The sequence below is a fragment of the Balaenoptera musculus genome, chromosome 13 (genome assembly GCF_009873245.2).
Source record: "Balaenoptera musculus isolate JJ_BM4_2016_0621 chromosome 13, mBalMus1.pri.v3, whole genome shotgun sequence".
NCBI lineage: Eukaryota > Metazoa > Chordata > Mammalia > Artiodactyla > Balaenopteridae > Balaenoptera > Balaenoptera musculus.
Window position 1 is genome coordinate 69,148,832 of NC_045797.1, and position 16,894 is coordinate 69,165,725.

The 16,894-nt window shown below is 53.6% G+C and overlaps 1 protein-coding gene across 4 annotated transcripts; it reads left to right on the forward strand.

Annotated features, from left to right (window-relative positions):
- The first annotated feature begins 161 nt into the window (after positions 1 to 161).
- SLC30A3 (solute carrier family 30 member 3) lies at positions 162 to 16,413 on the forward strand. Of its 4 annotated transcripts, none has more exons than XM_036874075.1 (8): positions 162 to 416; positions 3,889 to 4,070; positions 4,648 to 4,794; positions 4,893 to 5,046; positions 5,634 to 5,832; positions 6,078 to 6,183; positions 6,425 to 6,559; positions 14,696 to 14,796. In XM_036874075.1, exons 1-8 carry the CDS (start codon positions 322 to 324, stop codon positions 14,710 to 14,712), a joined length of 1,035 nt encoding a protein of 344 aa, XP_036729970.1. In that variant the 5' UTR covers positions 162 to 321; the 3' UTR covers positions 14,713 to 14,796. The 4 variants fall into 4 exon arrangements, with proteins under 4 accessions (XP_036729970.1, XP_036729969.1, XP_036729967.1 ...); XM_036874074.1 differs by lacking the exon at positions 14,696 to 14,796 and adding an exon at positions 7,478 to 8,289; XM_036874072.1 differs by lacking the exon at positions 4,893 to 5,046 and having other exon boundaries at positions 14,696 to 16,413.
- Positions 16,414 to 16,894: the final 481 nt, after the last annotated feature.

Below are 16,894 nucleotides of genomic sequence, written 5' to 3' on the forward strand. Positions count from 1 at the left end.
CCCCACCTGGCTCCGGCACCGGGAAATAGGGCTATGCCTACGGGGACGGGGCTCCGGGGGCGGGGCTTAGGCGTGGGGGGAGAGGCTGGGGAGCCTGGAGGCGGGGCTTGGGGAGCTCGCCCCACGCGGGGCGGGGCTCCAGCAGCCGCGGGATCTGCAGTTCGGACTGCCGGCGCCACAGTCGCCGCAGTTCCCTCCACTGTGGTGGCCCCGAGGCCCTGCGGGGAGTCTGGGGGGTCGACGGGCCGCTCGGACTTGGCGCGGGGTTGGCCACGCCTCTCCCTACCTCGGTGCGGCCTAGACGGTCGGGGCCGCGGGGAAATGGAGGCTTCTCCTGCCACGGGGGGCTCTGAGACCACTCGCCTGGTGAGCCCCCGAGACCGCGGCGGCGCTGGTGGCGGCCTGCGTTTGAAGAGGTAGGATTGACCTGGGTCGGCCCTCGGCTGGGGGGGGCGCCACCCTTCCGCCTTCCGTCCACTTCGTTGTCTCTCTCGGCCGGCCGGCCCAGCGCACCGCGACCCCCTCGGCTTCGTGGCGCTGCGCTCTGTCCCCTCCGGCTGCACAGAGAGCCCCGGCCCGCCCAGCCAGCCCCGGCCCCCGCCGCTCAACAGCCCGATATGCCTCCTCCTGGCCACCTTCTTCCTCCCGGTCCCGGGAAACTGCTCCTCGGCCCGCCCCCCAAGCCTCCCGACCCTTCCGCCCCCCCCCCCCCCCCGCCGCGTCTGACTTGCCCGCGAGCGACTGCCCCTCCGTCTGGCCGGAGTCCGCGCCAGGTGCCCCGATGTACGCATTGCTCCGGGGTCGTAGGAGCCCCTCGCCGCCCAGGCCTCCGGCCCTACCCTCCGCGCTCCCGGGCTCGGGGCGCCCCCTCCAGAGTGGCCAGCTGTGGGCACCCGGGCTGACGATGGGCCCGGGCTCCGCAGCGGGTCTTCCGGGCTCCTGGGGGGCGGGCGGCCGCTGGGAAGCGAGGGGGCGGTAAGGAAGGAGCAGGTGCGGTCTGGGCGGCGGGGGTATTCCCGGCTACGCACAGACGGGGCCGGGGGCGGCGAGGTGTGAAATGAGGCGCTTGGAGCGGTTGGGACAGCGGGCCGGGGGCGGCCGGAGAACCGCCTCCGCGTCCCGCCGGCCTCCGGCGCCCGGCGCCCGCCGACCGCCTACCGCCTTGTCCCTCCGAGCGGCCGCGCCAGGCCCTCCCTGGCCACCTCCGCTGGCCATTTTGTCTCTTTGCCCACCGTTCGTTTATCTCGGGAATTTGACAGGGTCTCCGGCTTTTTCTCTTTCCTCATCTCTATCTTTCCTTTTCCCTCCCAACCCCTCTCCCTTTGTCTCGGATGTGGTGCCTCTGTGGGTTTCTCGCTCTTTCCCTGGATGGGGGCCGTAAACCTGGGTGGATGGGGGAGTGGATGAGCAGAAGGGAGGGAAGACTTCCGTCGGAATCTCTCCCGCGGAGGACTGCAGACGGGGGCAGCTGTGGCCCTGGCGTCTCTTCACGTACCTTTCGACTCTGCTTCAGGCCAGTCTCCCCTCTACCCCGCTCAATAGTATTTGTTGTTTGTTGGGGGTTTCAGAGGGCCAGGGAGAGCAAGTTGTCTTTCCTTCTCTGCACACAGCAGGTAGCTCCCCGAACCCCTACACACCAACAATGAGGCTTCTTTAGTGCCCAGTTAATGCAAAACAAAAGGGAGCAGCCTGTTGATGGGTGACTACCTTGATGCCTGGCCGCGCTGTGTCTTACAGGGCCAGGAAAGGCATCTTGCCCTCTGCCTCAAAGCCACTCACCCTCTATTTGCTCTTCAGACCCTCATCTCTGACTCCCAGCTTATCCTCGTTCTCATATGACCATTAGTCACCAAATCCTGCAGTACTTTCTGGAAGAAGCTCTTCCCTACCTGCCTGCCTGTCTCTAAGATTCTGCGCAGGGAGCCTCTGGCCTTGTCTGTTCTGGACCCCTCCATCTCCTCTCTTCTCTTCCTCCCAGACTAGTACATCGTCAAGGTCATCCATCTCACAGCTCAGGAAAGATTAAATCAATCAGTGTATCTCCCTTTATGTTACTTTGAGCCCATCAGTTTCCTCCTCAGCCCTTCCCCTGGTTCCTCACACTTAAGCTCCAAGCTGCATATCTTGTCATTGTCATTCCATGTGTCTGGAGCTCCTGTCTCTACCTAGGTCTTCTCTTAAACATCTCCTCCTCTGTGAGGGTCTCTTCATCCCCTTTAGAGTTGGTCACTCCTTCCCCTGTGCTCCAAAATCCTTTGTTCATAACCCTCCTGGCCCCAGCTTCTCCTTGCATAGTCAGTCATTTGCGACACTTCTGTCTCTCCCACTAGATTGAGCTTCAGTACGTGTACGCTGCTTGGTACTCTCATTGAAGAATGAGGATGGATTTCAAAGCCACCCTCATCTCCCATCTCCTCTGGAAACACACCTGGAATCATACACACCCAGATTCTAAGTCTTGGAAGGGGATTCCAAGAAGTTAATCTACCTGCCAGCACTTGTATTTTCCCTAGAAGCACCAAATGTGCCCCCATCTCCCTCACAGCTGAATTTGCCCATTGGGCACAGCTGTCCTCAGCCAGAAGGCCCCAGGCACCCTTCCCCACTTTACTGCTGTGATCACATTTCTATCTGGAGCCTTCATTTTCTCTCAAGGGTATTCTTGTGACACCTCCATGAGTATTTCTAGAACTGTACTTTTCTATTTAGGTCCTTTATGCTGTGGAAGGTTCTGTTCTCCCTGGGGTTCAGGTTGGGTAGTAATGGGGGTGAGAGTTAAGCCAGAAAGGACTGAAAACTCAGTTAGCCTGAGCTCAGCCTCTGGCATCCCCAGGGGAGGCCTCCAGCCCCGCTCATTTGTCCAGGGAGGCTTACTGCACTGTACGGTTAAAGTGGCCTCTGCTGGGTGCTTGTGGCCACACTGAGGTCCAGCTAACATGTGGCAGACTCCAAGCCCAGCACTCCTACTGCTTACCAATCCCAGCCACACCAGTCTGTGCTCTCTCCTCCCCATGACAACCCAGCTCTGGAATCTGGCCATTAGTTCTCTGTGCCAGGAACTTCAGACTTTTTTGGGTCCCAGCATTCTACTCTCCTCTTAAAGGGCCACGTCTAGCTGAACGTCTTAGAGAGAGAAGGTGAAGGACCTGGGAGTGGAGGCACCAGGAGGTAGGTCCAGCAGGGAGGCACTAAGGCCAGGACCACGTGCTGAGCCCCACCCCACACTTTCACACCACTTCCCCTTCATATTGCCTTCGCCGGGCACGTGCACCTACTCTTTATCAAAATCCTTCCCATCCTTCCAGGCCCTTCTCAGGTGCCTCCTTCAGTTGTTTCCCTGATTTCCTCATTAGAGTCAGTATGTCCCTCTGAGCCCTGATAGCACTTTAACTGCTCTAAGGCAATAGCTACCTTTTGCTACATCTCATAGTATTTAGGTACACATTGGTCTTGTTCACCAGAGGCTCCCAGAGATCAGAAAGGATATCCTGCTCATCTTGTGTTCTTCGTGGCGCCTATCATATTGAATTGATTTGGTTGGAGTTTAATCTCAGCTCGACCACTAACTAGCTGTGTGGCCTCCGTAAGTCCTCTCTCCCTTTGAACCTCATACTTCTAATTCTTTAATAAGTGGTAGACTAGACGTCTCTAAGGTGCTTTCCACGTGTGCTCTGAGATTCTATGGCTCTGTACGTGAAAGGAAAAGGGAGGCTGGAATCTGAGTTGTCCATTTAGCCCCATCTCTCCTGTGGCCCTCTGTCCACAAGGCCTCGGGAAAGGATAGAGAGGAGGGACATCTGATGAAGCCGGTCTGGGGGATCCAGGACCTGGGAGTGAGGAGTTAGCCCTTGAACCAGACCCCAGCTTGAACTGTGCTGCCTGCCTCAGTCTCTTCACAGAGCCCTCCGAGCCCCTCCCCGAGGAGCCCAAACCCGTGGAGATGTCCTTCCACCACTGCCACAGGGACCCTCTGCTACAGCCAGGTCTCACCCCTGAGAGGCTGCAGGCGCAGAGGCAGCTGTGTGCCGCCTGTGCTGTGTGCTGCGTCTTCATGGCCGGGGAAGTAGTCGGTAAGTCGGAAAGCAGTTCCTCCAAAACACCATCCTCCGGATGCCTGCCTAAGCCACTTCCCACCCAGAGTCCCAGGAATGTTCCTGGGTGGAGATGCAGAGAAGATGGGGATGGCTGGGACCGGGGAGGTGGGTGCCCAGGACCCAGGAAGTGGGAGAGGGCGAGGGACAGCACCAAGGGAATTCAGGGCTGGCTCATCAGTATGAACTGGTCTTGTAAAAGCCCTATTTTCTTGTTATTAAAATATGTTATTGTAGGGAATTCCCTAGTGGTCTAGTGGTTAGGACTCTGCGCTTTCATTGCTGAGGGCGCAGGTTCAATCCCTGGTCGGGGAACTAAGATCCCACAAGCTGCGCGGTGTGGTCAAAAAAAAAGTTATTGTAGAAAAACTAGAATATGTGAATGAGTGAAAACAAAAAACCCCCACAAAATCCCATGTGTAATCCCATCACCAGAGAAAAATTGCCGTTCACATTTTGGTATATGTCCCTCCGCCCCGTCTCTTTTCCATGCCTCTACACACACTGCATGATATTTTCTAAATGGACCAGACCATATATCACTTTACTCTTGCAGGTGGGTATTTGGCGCACAGCCTGGCCATTATGACTGATGCAGCCCACCTGTTGGCAGATGTGGGCAGCATGATGGGCAGCCTCTTCTCCCTCTGGCTCTCTACCCGTCCAGCCACCCGCACCATGACCTTTGGCTGGCACCGCTCAGGTAAGGCCCCTGCATGGTCTGATGACCCCCCCCAGTCTTGCCAGAAGGTACCTCTCAGGGTCCTGGGCAGCTCTCTGATAGCTTGTCTTCCCCTGCAGAGACTCTGGGGGCTTTGGCCTCTGTGGTCTCCCTCTGGATGGTCACTGGCATCCTCCTGTACCTGGCCTTCATCCGCCTGCTGCACAGCGACTACCACATCGAGGGGGGTGCCATGCTGCTGACCGCCAGCATCGCAGTCTGTGCCAATCTGCTGTACGTTCCAGTATGGAGCAGGCACCGTGTGGGATTCAGGGCGAGGGCTCCTCCTCCAGGACGGGAGAGCAGGCTCTCCTCTCCCGGACAGACTCGCAGCACGCACGTGCTGTTCTCATCTCTCTGCTCTAGGGATGCCTGAGAAGGGACTGGGGTAGAGACCTAAAATTCAGAGTCAAAAGACCTTTGTTAAAGGCCTGCTGTGTACTGGCCACCCTGCTGGGGGCTGTCATCAGCACTGTCTCATTTAAAGCTCACAACCACCCCATGAGGTCGGTAGTATCACTCCTGGTATACAGTTAATCAGACAGATCCCAAGAGGTGACCAGGGGACTTGCCCAGGGCACATAGCTACTTTAGTAGCAGGGCCAGGATCTGAATCCACGTCTCTGGCACCACGTATTCTTGCCCCCAGGCTGCATTACTTGTCTCTCTTGGACCATATTGTCTTTTTCCTGGGACTGGGAAAATAGGGAGAAAATAGGTGGAGAGAGGGCTCCTGGGGAGGTGAGAAGAGGAGGTGTGGAAGTGGGCAGAGGAGGCCGGGAGCAGGCCACCTGGGCTGAGCTGCTCTGCTTCCCCCTCAGAATGGCCTTTGTGCTGCACCAGGCCGGGCCCCACCACAGCCACGGGTCCAGGGGGGCAGAGTATGCACCGCTGGAGGAGGGGCCAGGGGAGCCCCTGCCCCTGGGGAACACCAGCGTCCGGGCGGCCTTTGTGCACGTGCTGGGGGACCTCCTGCAGAGCCTCGGGGTGCTGGCTGCTTCCATCCTCATCTACTTCAAGGTACTGTCTGTGCAAGCCCGCCCCAGCCTTCCTCCCCCAGTTCCACGCCCCAGCCCCTCCTTCCCTGGACCCCCACCCACCCCACTCCAGCTCCCAGCTCCCCAGGACTCCTGGCCCAGGGTTATCGTCCCTTTCACCCCAGCAGGGTTCTCAGAGGCCTCTCAGGTCCTGTTTGTCCAGGATGCCCCTAGGTCTTCCTCTGAAAGGTCCCTGATTCCCAGGCTTAGGGCTTTCTTTCTCTACAGCCTCAATACAAGGCAGCTGACCCCATCAGCACCTTTCTCTTCTCCATCTGTGCCCTTGGATCCACGGCTCCCACCCTCCGAGATGTTCTCCGCGTCCTCATGGAAGGCGAGTCAGACGCCACTGCTCCCCACCCCCCCGGGGCCCTCTCTGACCTCACCCCAGGACTAGGCGCCTCTGTTTTCTCTGGAGAAAGTGTGGGGAGAAGGCCTGTTGGTGGAAGGAGGATTCAGGGACGGGGTAAACTGGGGGGGTCAACAGGGTGAGTGGTACAGGATGGGGGAGGTGGGGTCCTGGCCTCTGGGCAGGAGTGGCCCTGGCAATAAGGCGTGGTGGGTGCTGCTTGCAGGTACCCCCCGAAGTGTGGGGTTTGAACCTGTGCGGGATACCCTGTTGTCAGTGCCAGGAGTTCGGGCAACCCACGAGCTGCACCTGTGGTCCCTTACGCTTACTTACCATGTTGTCTCCGCACACCTGGCCATTGGTGAGTCCACACTGACCCCAGCCAGTTACTTTCCAGAAACACTTCTCCCTTCCCCTACCACCATCCAAACTTAGGAAGATGGTCTGAATTAACTGCAAATGTTTCCATCTCTCTGTCTTTTGTATATCTCTCTCTCTCTCTCTCTCTCTCTCTCTCTCGTATGTTGGAGGCAAGGAGCCCTGGCTGGACAGGGTTTTTTGGGGGAGGTTTCACTCTCTCTGAAGTAGTGCGGGGAACCAGCAACCCTTTAAAAGATCACTGGTACCTACAGGTCTCATGATGGGGCACAGTTAGGTAAATTATGGCTCCTCCACTCAGTGGAGTATCATGTAACTTTTAAAAATGATGATTATGAAGACTGTAGGGCAACTAGAAAAAATGTTTATGGTATAATGCTAAGAGAGAAAGCGGAATATAAAATTTTAGCTACATTATGGTTCAACTATTTAAAATATATATGGTGACTCACAAGCTGACAAAGAATTTTTGAGTTTCTTCCAGATGCAAGAAGCAATCAGAGACATGCAATTTGGATGCCAAAAATATTATACTTTGTAGGATATTTGATGGTAACTCTAGAGGGACAATGAGAACAGAATATTTAACATCTGGAATGTTGTGGAAAATCAGGTGGTATGGCTGCTGAAATACACAGCTGTATACTGATACTCAATGAGCAGAAGAGAATAGAAAAATAATGGTCTAGTGTGTTAGCCTAGTCGATTAAGGATGAGTCTCTCCGACCTTTTTGACAGTTTTACACTGTTCATACAATATATAGAGAAAATAAAGCTCCCCGTTCAATCTTGGCTTTCATGCCATGCAAACCCCTGGTTCCCCTTCACCCATCCTTATCTGGGCCCCTTGCTGGTTCCCAATTCCCCTGGAAACCTGCTGCCTCTTATCACTCCCCCGCAGACTCCACGGCTGACCCTGAAGCCGTCCTGGCTGAAGCCACATCTCGGCTCCACTCCCGGTTTGGATTCTCCAGCTCTACCCTGCAGGTCGAGCAGTACCAGCCTGAGATGGCCCAGTGCCTGCGCTGCCGGGAGCCCCCCCAAGCCTGAGGCACGGCCGCACCCTAACCCCACTGCCAGGCCCAGGCTCAGCCCTGGACTCTCAGCAACTGCCTCCCTGCTCACGGAGAAGGGACGGAGCTGGGTCCGTACCCTTCCTCTCTGCCCGCTTCCACCTGCCGACCCCCCAGCCCCAGTGGGCAAGACCAAAGTGTGTGTGGGGAGTGGGGCCAGAGTCAGGCTGAACAGGGAAGTCAGGGCAGTCGGGGTGTGTAGAAGTCCTGTGGTCCCTGCTCCCCGTGCTCTGGGGAGCCCCCAGCCTCCTGTCCGTGCAGTTCATTTGTCTGTGTGGCAGGCTGGCTGGCTGGGGGATCTGCCTGTCTTTGTGCTGTTGGTGTGCCTAAGCCTGGGGGAGGTCAGCAGGGGCCCCCTCCCCACGTGGCTCTCTCTCTGTCTATGCAGGAGCCCCAAAGCCTGCACTTTGTCTGTGTGTTCTAGCCTTATGGTTTTGTGTGTGTGTGTCTTGGTGCTGTGGCCTGTGTGTCTCTACCTGTGTGGCTGTGCTATGGTCTCTATGAGTCTGCACCATCCATGTGTCTGTCTGGGGGTCTGTCTGGCCATCCCTCTGTTGGTGCTGTGCCCTCGGCTCTCCCAGAGAGAGGGAGGACTCCGCCGCAGCTCTGCCAATAAACTTGTATCTAACTGCACCTTTCAGCCCCTGTGCTGACTCCTCAGGAGGGGGACAGAGAATCGGTCATCTGGGAACGGATAGAATCCCTCAGCCAGAGTGACCTTGCACAGCTCCCCTACCCCCTTCCCAGCCTCTCCATCCTCTCCACCCTCAAATATCCATTCTGATGTAGGCTGAAACCCGCCGGTCCCTTTACTGCCTTCCCCTACTTGGCAGTGTGCTCGAGCTTGGGTCCTTGGCTCAGGGAGATGCCCATTCGTTCTGGGCTTGGTTATAGGAGAAAGCTGGATGGCAAGGAGCTGAGGGATACTAGAGCCATTCTGAAAGGCTTCCGCAGGCCAGGATGGCCTTGGGCTGGTTGGCGGGAAGCTGCAGCCATTTGGGAGAGAGGGGTTGGACCACAGTGCTGATTTGCCTTTGTTCTCAAGCTGTGTGAGGTGCTGGGGAGCAGCCCTCAGTCCCAACTGCCCCAACCCTGCCTCACAGCAGCCAACCCCAAGTCCAGGTTTGAGCTGTGGACACCAAGGACCTCTTTTACAATTATCCTCCCTTTGCCTCATATGTTGAATCATATATTTCGACAGATTTGACCTTACAGATCTCATTAAGGGATTGTTCATTTTCTCTTAAAAAAAACATCAAGCTCTTTGTGCTTTCGTTTTGGATATAGTGCAGGAGTCCACTGGCCTTCCCATCCTAGGTTGATATAATGCCAGCCTGAAGCAAAGACCCGGAGCATTTTCATTAGCTCGTGCATATTTCTGGAAGGCTCCTCCCCCACAATGAAAATATCTTTATTATTAAATTGTGCTGATTTTTTAAAATTATAAAGGCAATATATGTTCACTTTAAAAACCTATCAAAGGAGGGAATTCCCTGGCGGTCCAGTGGTTAGGACTCTGTGCTTCCACTGCCAGAGGCATGGGTTCGATCCCTGGCTGGGGAACTAAGATCCCACAAGCTGTGCAGTGTGGCCAAAAATAAAAATAAATAAATAAAAACCTATCAAAGGAAAGTGTATAAAGTAGAAAGTGAATGATTCCCCTATACTCTTAACTCCCAGAGATAACTGCTATTCACAGTCTCTCTGCTCATATTTTCTTGTATGTACAAAGACTTCTACATAATAACATAAGAGGATTACATTATAGGCGATAACGTGTAACCTGCTTTTATGATTCAGCCATATATCCTGGGTGCGTCTTTCCATGTCAATACACATAGATTTCATTACTTGTTTTAAGGTGTGGTCTTTGGACCCATTGAAAATAGGCCTCCCCATTCTGATCCTCAGCTGGGCTCCCCTCGACCAGGATGGGTGAGTCGCTGCTGGCCTGCTGGCCTGAGTCTAGCACGGGAGGCTGGGCGCAGGCGAAGGGCTAGCAGTCCCTCACACTCGGCACCAAGGCTGCCCCAGCTGCTCTCCATGCTTTGCTAGTTCCTGATACTTTCTCATTTTACGACTCATTGATTACAGGCCCCAAGTGACAGGATGGGGGTTGGGAAGAGTGAGGAAATAGAGAGTGGGGAAGACTAGGACTAGATTTTTACCCTTCCAACAGCCTTAAGCTGCAGCCCTGCCCTATATGCACAAGGCTGGATCCCTTTGCAGGAGAGGGAACAGAACATTCAGGGCAGGAAGAGACCTCACAAAGCATGCAGTCCATCTCTGTCCCATACCCCTGCAAAATGAAGAGGAAGCTGAGGCTCAGAGAGGGAAAAGGACTTCCCCAAGGTCACCCAGCAAGTGACAGGGGCAGGTGCAGAGCCTGGGCTCTCACTCCCACCCAGGCCCTGGGAGGCTCTTGCACAGTTGAGTTTCTCAGCAAAACTTTTCTCGGTTCTTTCCCAGCAACCTGTTGCTGCTGGCTAGCCCATCCTGGGGCTCTGCGCTCAGGCTCCTTGGTTCTGCCTCGGCCTTCTGCTAATACTCTGGTCACTGGTAACCCCTCTGCATTCCAGCTTTCCTAATTATAAACAGAGGGGTTACATGACATTGTGGGTACAAGTGTGCCTGGTATATAGAGGGCATGTAGGAAAGGGTTACCTTTTGGGTGGAATCTATGAGGGATTTCAGGGAAAAGGGTGACCCAGCACCCTGACAGCAGGGATAGGAACCGACATTTATTGAGCTTACACTTGGTGCCAGGCGCTGTGAGGCAGACAGTATTATCTGTGCTTTACAGATGGAGAAACTGAGGCTTACCTGCCCCAGATCATGCAGCTAATAACCATCAGAGTTGAGATCCAAATTCAGTTCTGGCTGCACTAAGTCCCCAGCCCTTTTCAACACCACCCTGCCTTTCCACCCGCCTCCAGGCATTGCTCTGTCAGGGACAGAGACGCACAGAAGAATCAGGAGCATTCTCCCCCATTCATAGGGCATTCCCGAGGGAGTCCAGGAAATCTTTATCTGCAGGAGCTGCCTGCACACCCCTATTATCTCCCTGACGCACCTCTCCACTTGCTTATCCAGAAGGCCCTTTCCTCTTGGTGTCCTTCCTTGATGGTAAAAATGAGTGGTGGAGGGAGAGGTGAGGAGAAAGGGCTGGGAGGCGTGGGGACGAAGGGGAGGCCTGAGGAAGAGCAGAGCAGGGGAAGGGCCCATCCATCAGCCCAGCCCTGGCAGCTCTTTACACAGCTGGTTAACCAGGGGAGGAGAGGGGAGAGGGCCGCTCTCAGAGGTGGAGATGTACCAGAAAAAAGGGAAAGCCAGAGGAAGATGAGGTGGACAGGAGGGGGGGCTCAGTGCAGTTGTAGGAGCGCTTGAGAGAGACCAAGGAGTCAGATGGAAAAGCCAGAATGGGAGGCTGTGGATTGGAGGGCCTCGTGCTGCAGAGACAGGGCAGGTGCTGAAGGGGAAAATCTGGGCAGCTGGGCAGGCCCTGCCCTCCTCAGGGAGCTGCTCACCCAGGGGGCCGCCGGGCCAGCTGGCCATGGGTGGGGGGCCGTGCTTTCCTGTTTGAGGGGCGAGGGCTGAGGACCCGGCAGACCAGGGAAGCAGCCTGTCTGTGGTCAAGAGCAAGCTCAGGTTGATAAAGCGGTGTTCTCCTCCCTCCGGTGACCCTGCCGCCCCTTCGGGGACTTCCCTAAGCTGTGGGCCCACCCTGGCTGCCTTGATTGAGCCGTGCTATCAGAGTGGGAGCAGCGCCCCCCTGAGGCCTGTGCCGTGGCAGCAGCCCAGGCAGCTGGGAGACTGGAGGGAATCCCAGGACCCTGGGTCAGGCTGGGAAGACCCCTGCCTCTGTTCCTGGCAGATTCCCCCACCTCTGTGGAGAACTGCATTTAGGGAGTTTCTTTTATTGATTGAGTGATTGATTGATTGATTGGCCTCGCTACTCGGCTTGTGGGATCTTAGTTCCCTTACCAGGGATTGAACCTGGGCCCCGGCAGTGAAAGTCCTAACCACTGGACTGGTAGGGAATTCCCTAGAGTTTCTTTTATACTTGAAGGACTGGGCCTCCCTGTCCCTGCTCTGAGGCCCCCGGCCATCCCATCTGCACCTGGTCAACACCTTCCAAAGGGTGCTGGGCAGTTCCCAGGTGGCTGTGGGGCAGAGCCTGAGGCTGCACGTGCAGCCACGATCACAAATGATCCCACAAAGTGGGCCCTGTTGCCAGGACTGATGAGAGAAAGTGGGTGGGGAACATGGGGAGGAGGAGGGGCCCAAGGCTGCCAGAGCCTGCGCCCCGCTCCTGCGCCCCATTCCCCACCCTCCCTCTGCTGCTCTCTGGCTACAGCATCCTGAAGCCCCCGGAAGCAGCCCCAGGCCTGGGCGATGCTCACTCAGAGGGCAGGTCCCCTCCTGTCTGGGCTGACCCTCTGTACCCAGCACCAGTGTAGAGGCCGTGGTAGCCACCCTGGGAAGGGCACGTCACAGCCCGCTCCTGAGCTATTCCCAGCCTCTCCTCCTGAGCCAGAACTCCCACTCCCTGTGTTACCAAGCTGATACTGCTCACTGCACAAGAGGCCAATAAAATCAAGAGATGAGTTGTTGGGTCAAGGAATAGTGAGTGACTTTATTTGGAAAGCCAGCAGACTGAGAAGATGGTGGACTGGTGTCTCAAAGAACCATCTTCTTAAGGGAGTTAGAATTCAGGCTTTCTTCTTTCTTTACTTACTTACTTATTTGGCTGCACTGCGGGGCATGCAGGATATGGGATCTTAGTTCCCTGACCAGGGATCAAACCCCCCGTACTGGAAGGTGGATTCTTAACCACTGGACCACCAGGGAAGTCCCTCAGGCTTCTTTTATACTAAAAGGAGAGGAGGTGTGGTTGTTTGTTGCAAACTTTTTGGTGCTGGAATGCTTTGTTCTTGCAGCTGTCTAGGTAGGTCTGGTCACAATGTTCCTACAAACCTCCAACAAGACAAATGTTATTCTCTGTTCTGCAACTTTTTATCTCTATATGAATGGAAAAGTGTTATACCTTTAAAGGTCAGAGCCCTGGGGCTAGCCTGTATATTTCAGGCTGTAGGCAACATTCTTAACTTGTAGCAAAAGTAATAGCATACAAAGGTTAAAGTAAAAACAACAAATAAAACAAAACAGACAAATTAAAAAAAGCTAGATCCAATGTGGAGTCAGATTTGTTCTTCCCTATTACATTTCTGGAAGATTTTACGGTCAATTCCTAAGTGGAAGCCTCATTACTGGAGAGAAGAAAAGTGCAGCCATCCATAGCCTCCCCCATCCTAGCCTAGAGCTATGATCTTAGGGAAGGCTGCAGGCTTCTGATACAGAATAGTTTGCATTCTTAAAAGAAAACAAAATCTTCCCAGAATAGAACAGGAAAGCTCTTTGTAGGTGGGTCTCCAGGTGCACCCCTTTTGAGTTTTCCTATCCTGTTTTGGTACTGTGCCCATGGCACCTGGTCGCAGGGTTTACTGCCTGACTTTCTCTCTGACCCAAACAGTCTGAACATCCATTTCCATTCTCTCGTTCCCTTTGGCTCAACCAAGATAGGCTATAAATTTTAAAAGGACTGTAGCCAAAAAGCCTAGGGAGAAACAAAAGGGAACCAAATCCAGGAAATAAAAGACAGCTAAAGCTTACCAAAATAAGCAGGTTTCAGACGTTACAACAGCAAACTTGCCTTTTCCCTGACCGTGGACTCTGCCCAGAGATCACCTCCCCGGCTCTCGTCCACCTCGCCCACCTGCTGCACCAGAGCAGGGTTCAGATCAGGACCCAGTCACACAAGACTTCTGGGAGGCACAGCAAGGGGGTGAGGTTGCCCTGCAGATTGCTTATGGCCCCTGAGGGAAGGCACTGCTCTCCTCACGTTTGCCTCCCCAGCACCAAGCTCACAGCCTGGCACTTAGTAGACTCTCAGTAAGGACTGCTGGTGAAGGAATGAATGGATGGAAAGATAGGGAAGGAACGGGCGTGGGGTCAATACAAGCCCATAAGGTGTCATCTTAGTCCCCAGGCCCCCAGCCATGGGCCAGCAAGCCAGTGCCTTACGGGCTAACTCCCCAGGGCAAATCTGCACCACCCTTTGGTGGTAGCTAATCAGGAGTCTGTCAAAGAGGAAGTAATGGATATTTCTAGAGAGAGGGTCCTCCAAGGTGGATGAGGTGCCATGGCCCTGCCTGGGCATTGCCTGCCTAACCCTACCACAAACTCACGATATCTAGCTTCCCCTTTGAGCCCTGCTAGGTGATCCTTTTCTCCTGAGGATCCATCACAGCTTTCCCAGCCTTTTCTAGACTTTGAGGTTCTAATCCCTACACCTCTTTTTTCCTTGGCAAACAACCCTCAGCTTCTAAGCCAATACCTCACTAAGCCCATGAACATGGTGTCCACCTTCCCACTCACAAAGCATCAGACTGAGTCTGTGCCTCAGACTGCATTCTCTGTGGCCTCCTGCAGGATCTGATCCTGTCCACACCTCTCCCCATATCTCACATATCTGAAATTCTGGGCCTCTTTGAGGGCTTTCTTCTGAACTCTTCTCCAACCCTTTCTGGGGTTCAGGTTTTAGCTGCCCGCTTTTGCTCCCATTCTCTTGGTGAATAATACAGAGGCACAAATTTAAAGAGCTTTCATTACCTTTATGTTGATGATTCGGTCAACAAATGTTTATTAAGCACCAACTCTGTGCTCAATACTTTACTAGGTGCTTGGGATGTATCAGTGAATAACGTCTCTGTTCTCATGGCACTTAACGTTATCACATATAAATATCACATTTACCTCTGTTGCACTTGTTTCAATTCCCCAGCTTTGTTATCGACGAGACATTTCCATAGAGATGTCCCACAGCAGCTGAACGGTATCCTGCCCAAACAGTTCATCCTTTCCCACCCCAAGCTGGTCTGTACCCATCCCCGTTCTCCTCATCTCAAGAGCCCGCCCCACAGAGCCACCCTTCACTTTCCTACCCTTAGTGTTTTGTAACATCCATTCTTGCCTCTTCTCTTCAGCCATCACCTGCTTTTAGTGCAACAACATCCTACCTGGCTTCCCTAATGGTGGGATGGCTGCTACGCCCAGCTCTTCTGGCACTCATTCTCGACCCCGCACCGTCACCAGCAAGGTCCCCCCCAGTCTACAGGATATCGTCACAGAATTACACACGCCTACCGATGCTACACTGGCAACTTCCAACTCTACCCTTCCCACTTAAAGCCCTAAGGTGCACTGACTTACTGGCCCACGGTTGCAGGTCGTTAGTGACAAGTGGCAGGAATAGGATGAAGGTGGTCAAGCTCCAATTGGAATACCTATTTTGAGGGGATTTTCTTCTTCACCAGGATAGACAGTGAAGAGTTGGGGGAAATGATTTTGCAAGGAAATGGGCAAATACATTAGGTCAGACCTCTTTTCACAGGGGAATATATTTAAAGAGTTCATCCAAGAGTAAGTAAAAAAGAATGTTAATATTTGTAAAGTGCTAGAACAGTGCTTCGCACATAATTAGAGCCATGTTAACTTAAAAAAAAAATAGATCAAATCTCTTAAGTATCTCAGGAGGAAGGGAGACCAGGAAACTTTATTTTTTTTAACTTGATGTGGTTAATGATAATCCCATGGAGCACATGAAGCTGTTTCTTAATGAATGTGGAAGTCTCAGACGTGGGTGTTTTTTTTAAAGGTCTGTTTTCATTTCTTGCTGATAGTCTCTTTTTACTTCCCAGTGTCCTAAGATCTCCTTTCTGGTTGTAGGGGAAAGAAGTTTATCCAACTTAGAGCTGTGTTACAATTAGGAGAGCCAAAGAAAGGGTCAGGGCAGGGACACCTCCCACCACTTAGCAGCTGGGTGGAATGTGTGTGCCGCTTGGCGGCAAACGCCGCTCCCGCTGAGGACGAGCCTCCCTGAGTTCTGTGGAAATCTGTGTGTGACAGATTCCTAGTACTCGGGAAAATCTCTGATTTGTTCGAATAGCGTAAGAAGGGTAACTGAAGTCCTAGAAAGGAGTAGAAGCGTTCTAGAAACGATACTCTCCTTTCCAACCAACCAGGTCCTCCAGGTACCTGAGGGAGAACGCGTCAGGGTCAGGGGTTTGAAAAGCCTGGGGAGGATTAACATTAGGGGGATTGGAGACAGCTCAGCGACCCCGACGGGCAGGTGATGTTACACCTAGTCCCACCCTGCTTCAAACAGTGCCTGTGGTTATGAACTCCTATTTCTGTTGGACTCTACATCCAAACCTCTTGGTCTGGCTCATCAGACTCTCAACCCTAACAATATGGAGCAGAAAGGTCCTGCTGGGTCTCGGTGTATCTCCTCACTGTGCTGCAGACACAGAACTACCACTCCTATGTTCAAGCTGGAAAGCAAGATTCTTCACCCTCCTCCCATCCACCTGGCAAAGCTTGCCCCTTCCTCAGGAACCAGCCCAAACCCCAACTCCGTGGATCCTTCTGACACCGGGAGACCTGTGCTGCTCTCTTCTGAGAACCAGCTCCCCACACACACCTTAGACTTGTTCTCTGGTTGTCTAGATCTGTGTGGCTTGTCTCCCCCACTGATTCTGAATGCCCTTCAAGCCTGAAATAACTTTTTCCTTTTTAACAGAAAGGTAAGTTTGAAGTCAAGTGGTCCTGATATGTGAATCCTAGCGATGTGACTTTGGTTAAGCCACCTGGTAATCTTCTGAGTGTTCCGCGTCTGTAAAACGGTTGGACGTTTGGCATAGGATTAAATATATGTGGAAAGTTCCTGCTCATGCTAAGTTTTCAAAAAACGAGTTCCATCTCCTTTTCCCATTCCTGCAACTTGCTAATAGCTAACAGCTCTTTGCACAAAGCAGGTTCTTCCTGAATGATGTTGGAGCGGTTTGGACCATCGTGTGCCAATTCAATCTGTAGAAGTCACTGGATGTCTCACCACCTAAGAGGCCTCAAAGTTGAGGATGAGAATTACCTTGTTCATCCTTATACTCCCACTGCACATGGTGCTTTGTACCCAGAGGGTGTAAGTTAGCCTGCTGGATCCAGAAATTTAACGCCGCTAAAGTTCATGAAATGGAATAGCTCACACACTTTGAATGATCCACAGAAGCCCTAACCTGCAAAGGTACCTGAGCTACTCCACCTCAGCCCCCTAGCCCAGGGTTCCCAAGCGAAAGTGCTCCTCAGCCCCCCTTACCCTAGTCCAGGCTGAAAAATCCAGTGAGGCA

Coding starts and splice junctions, on each gene's coding strand:
- SLC30A3 (XM_036874072.1), top strand. CDS start 322: ATGGAGGCTTCTCCTGCCACGGGGGGCTCTGAGACCACTCGCCTGGTG. Junction 417..3,888: donor GGCGGCCTGCGTTTGAAGAG/GTAGGATTGACC, acceptor TGCCTGCCTCAG/TCTCTTCACAGAGCCCTCCG. Junction 4,795..5,633: donor CTTTGGCTGGCACCGCTCAG/GTAAGGCCCCTG, acceptor CTTCCCCCTCAG/AATGGCCTTTGTGCTGCACC.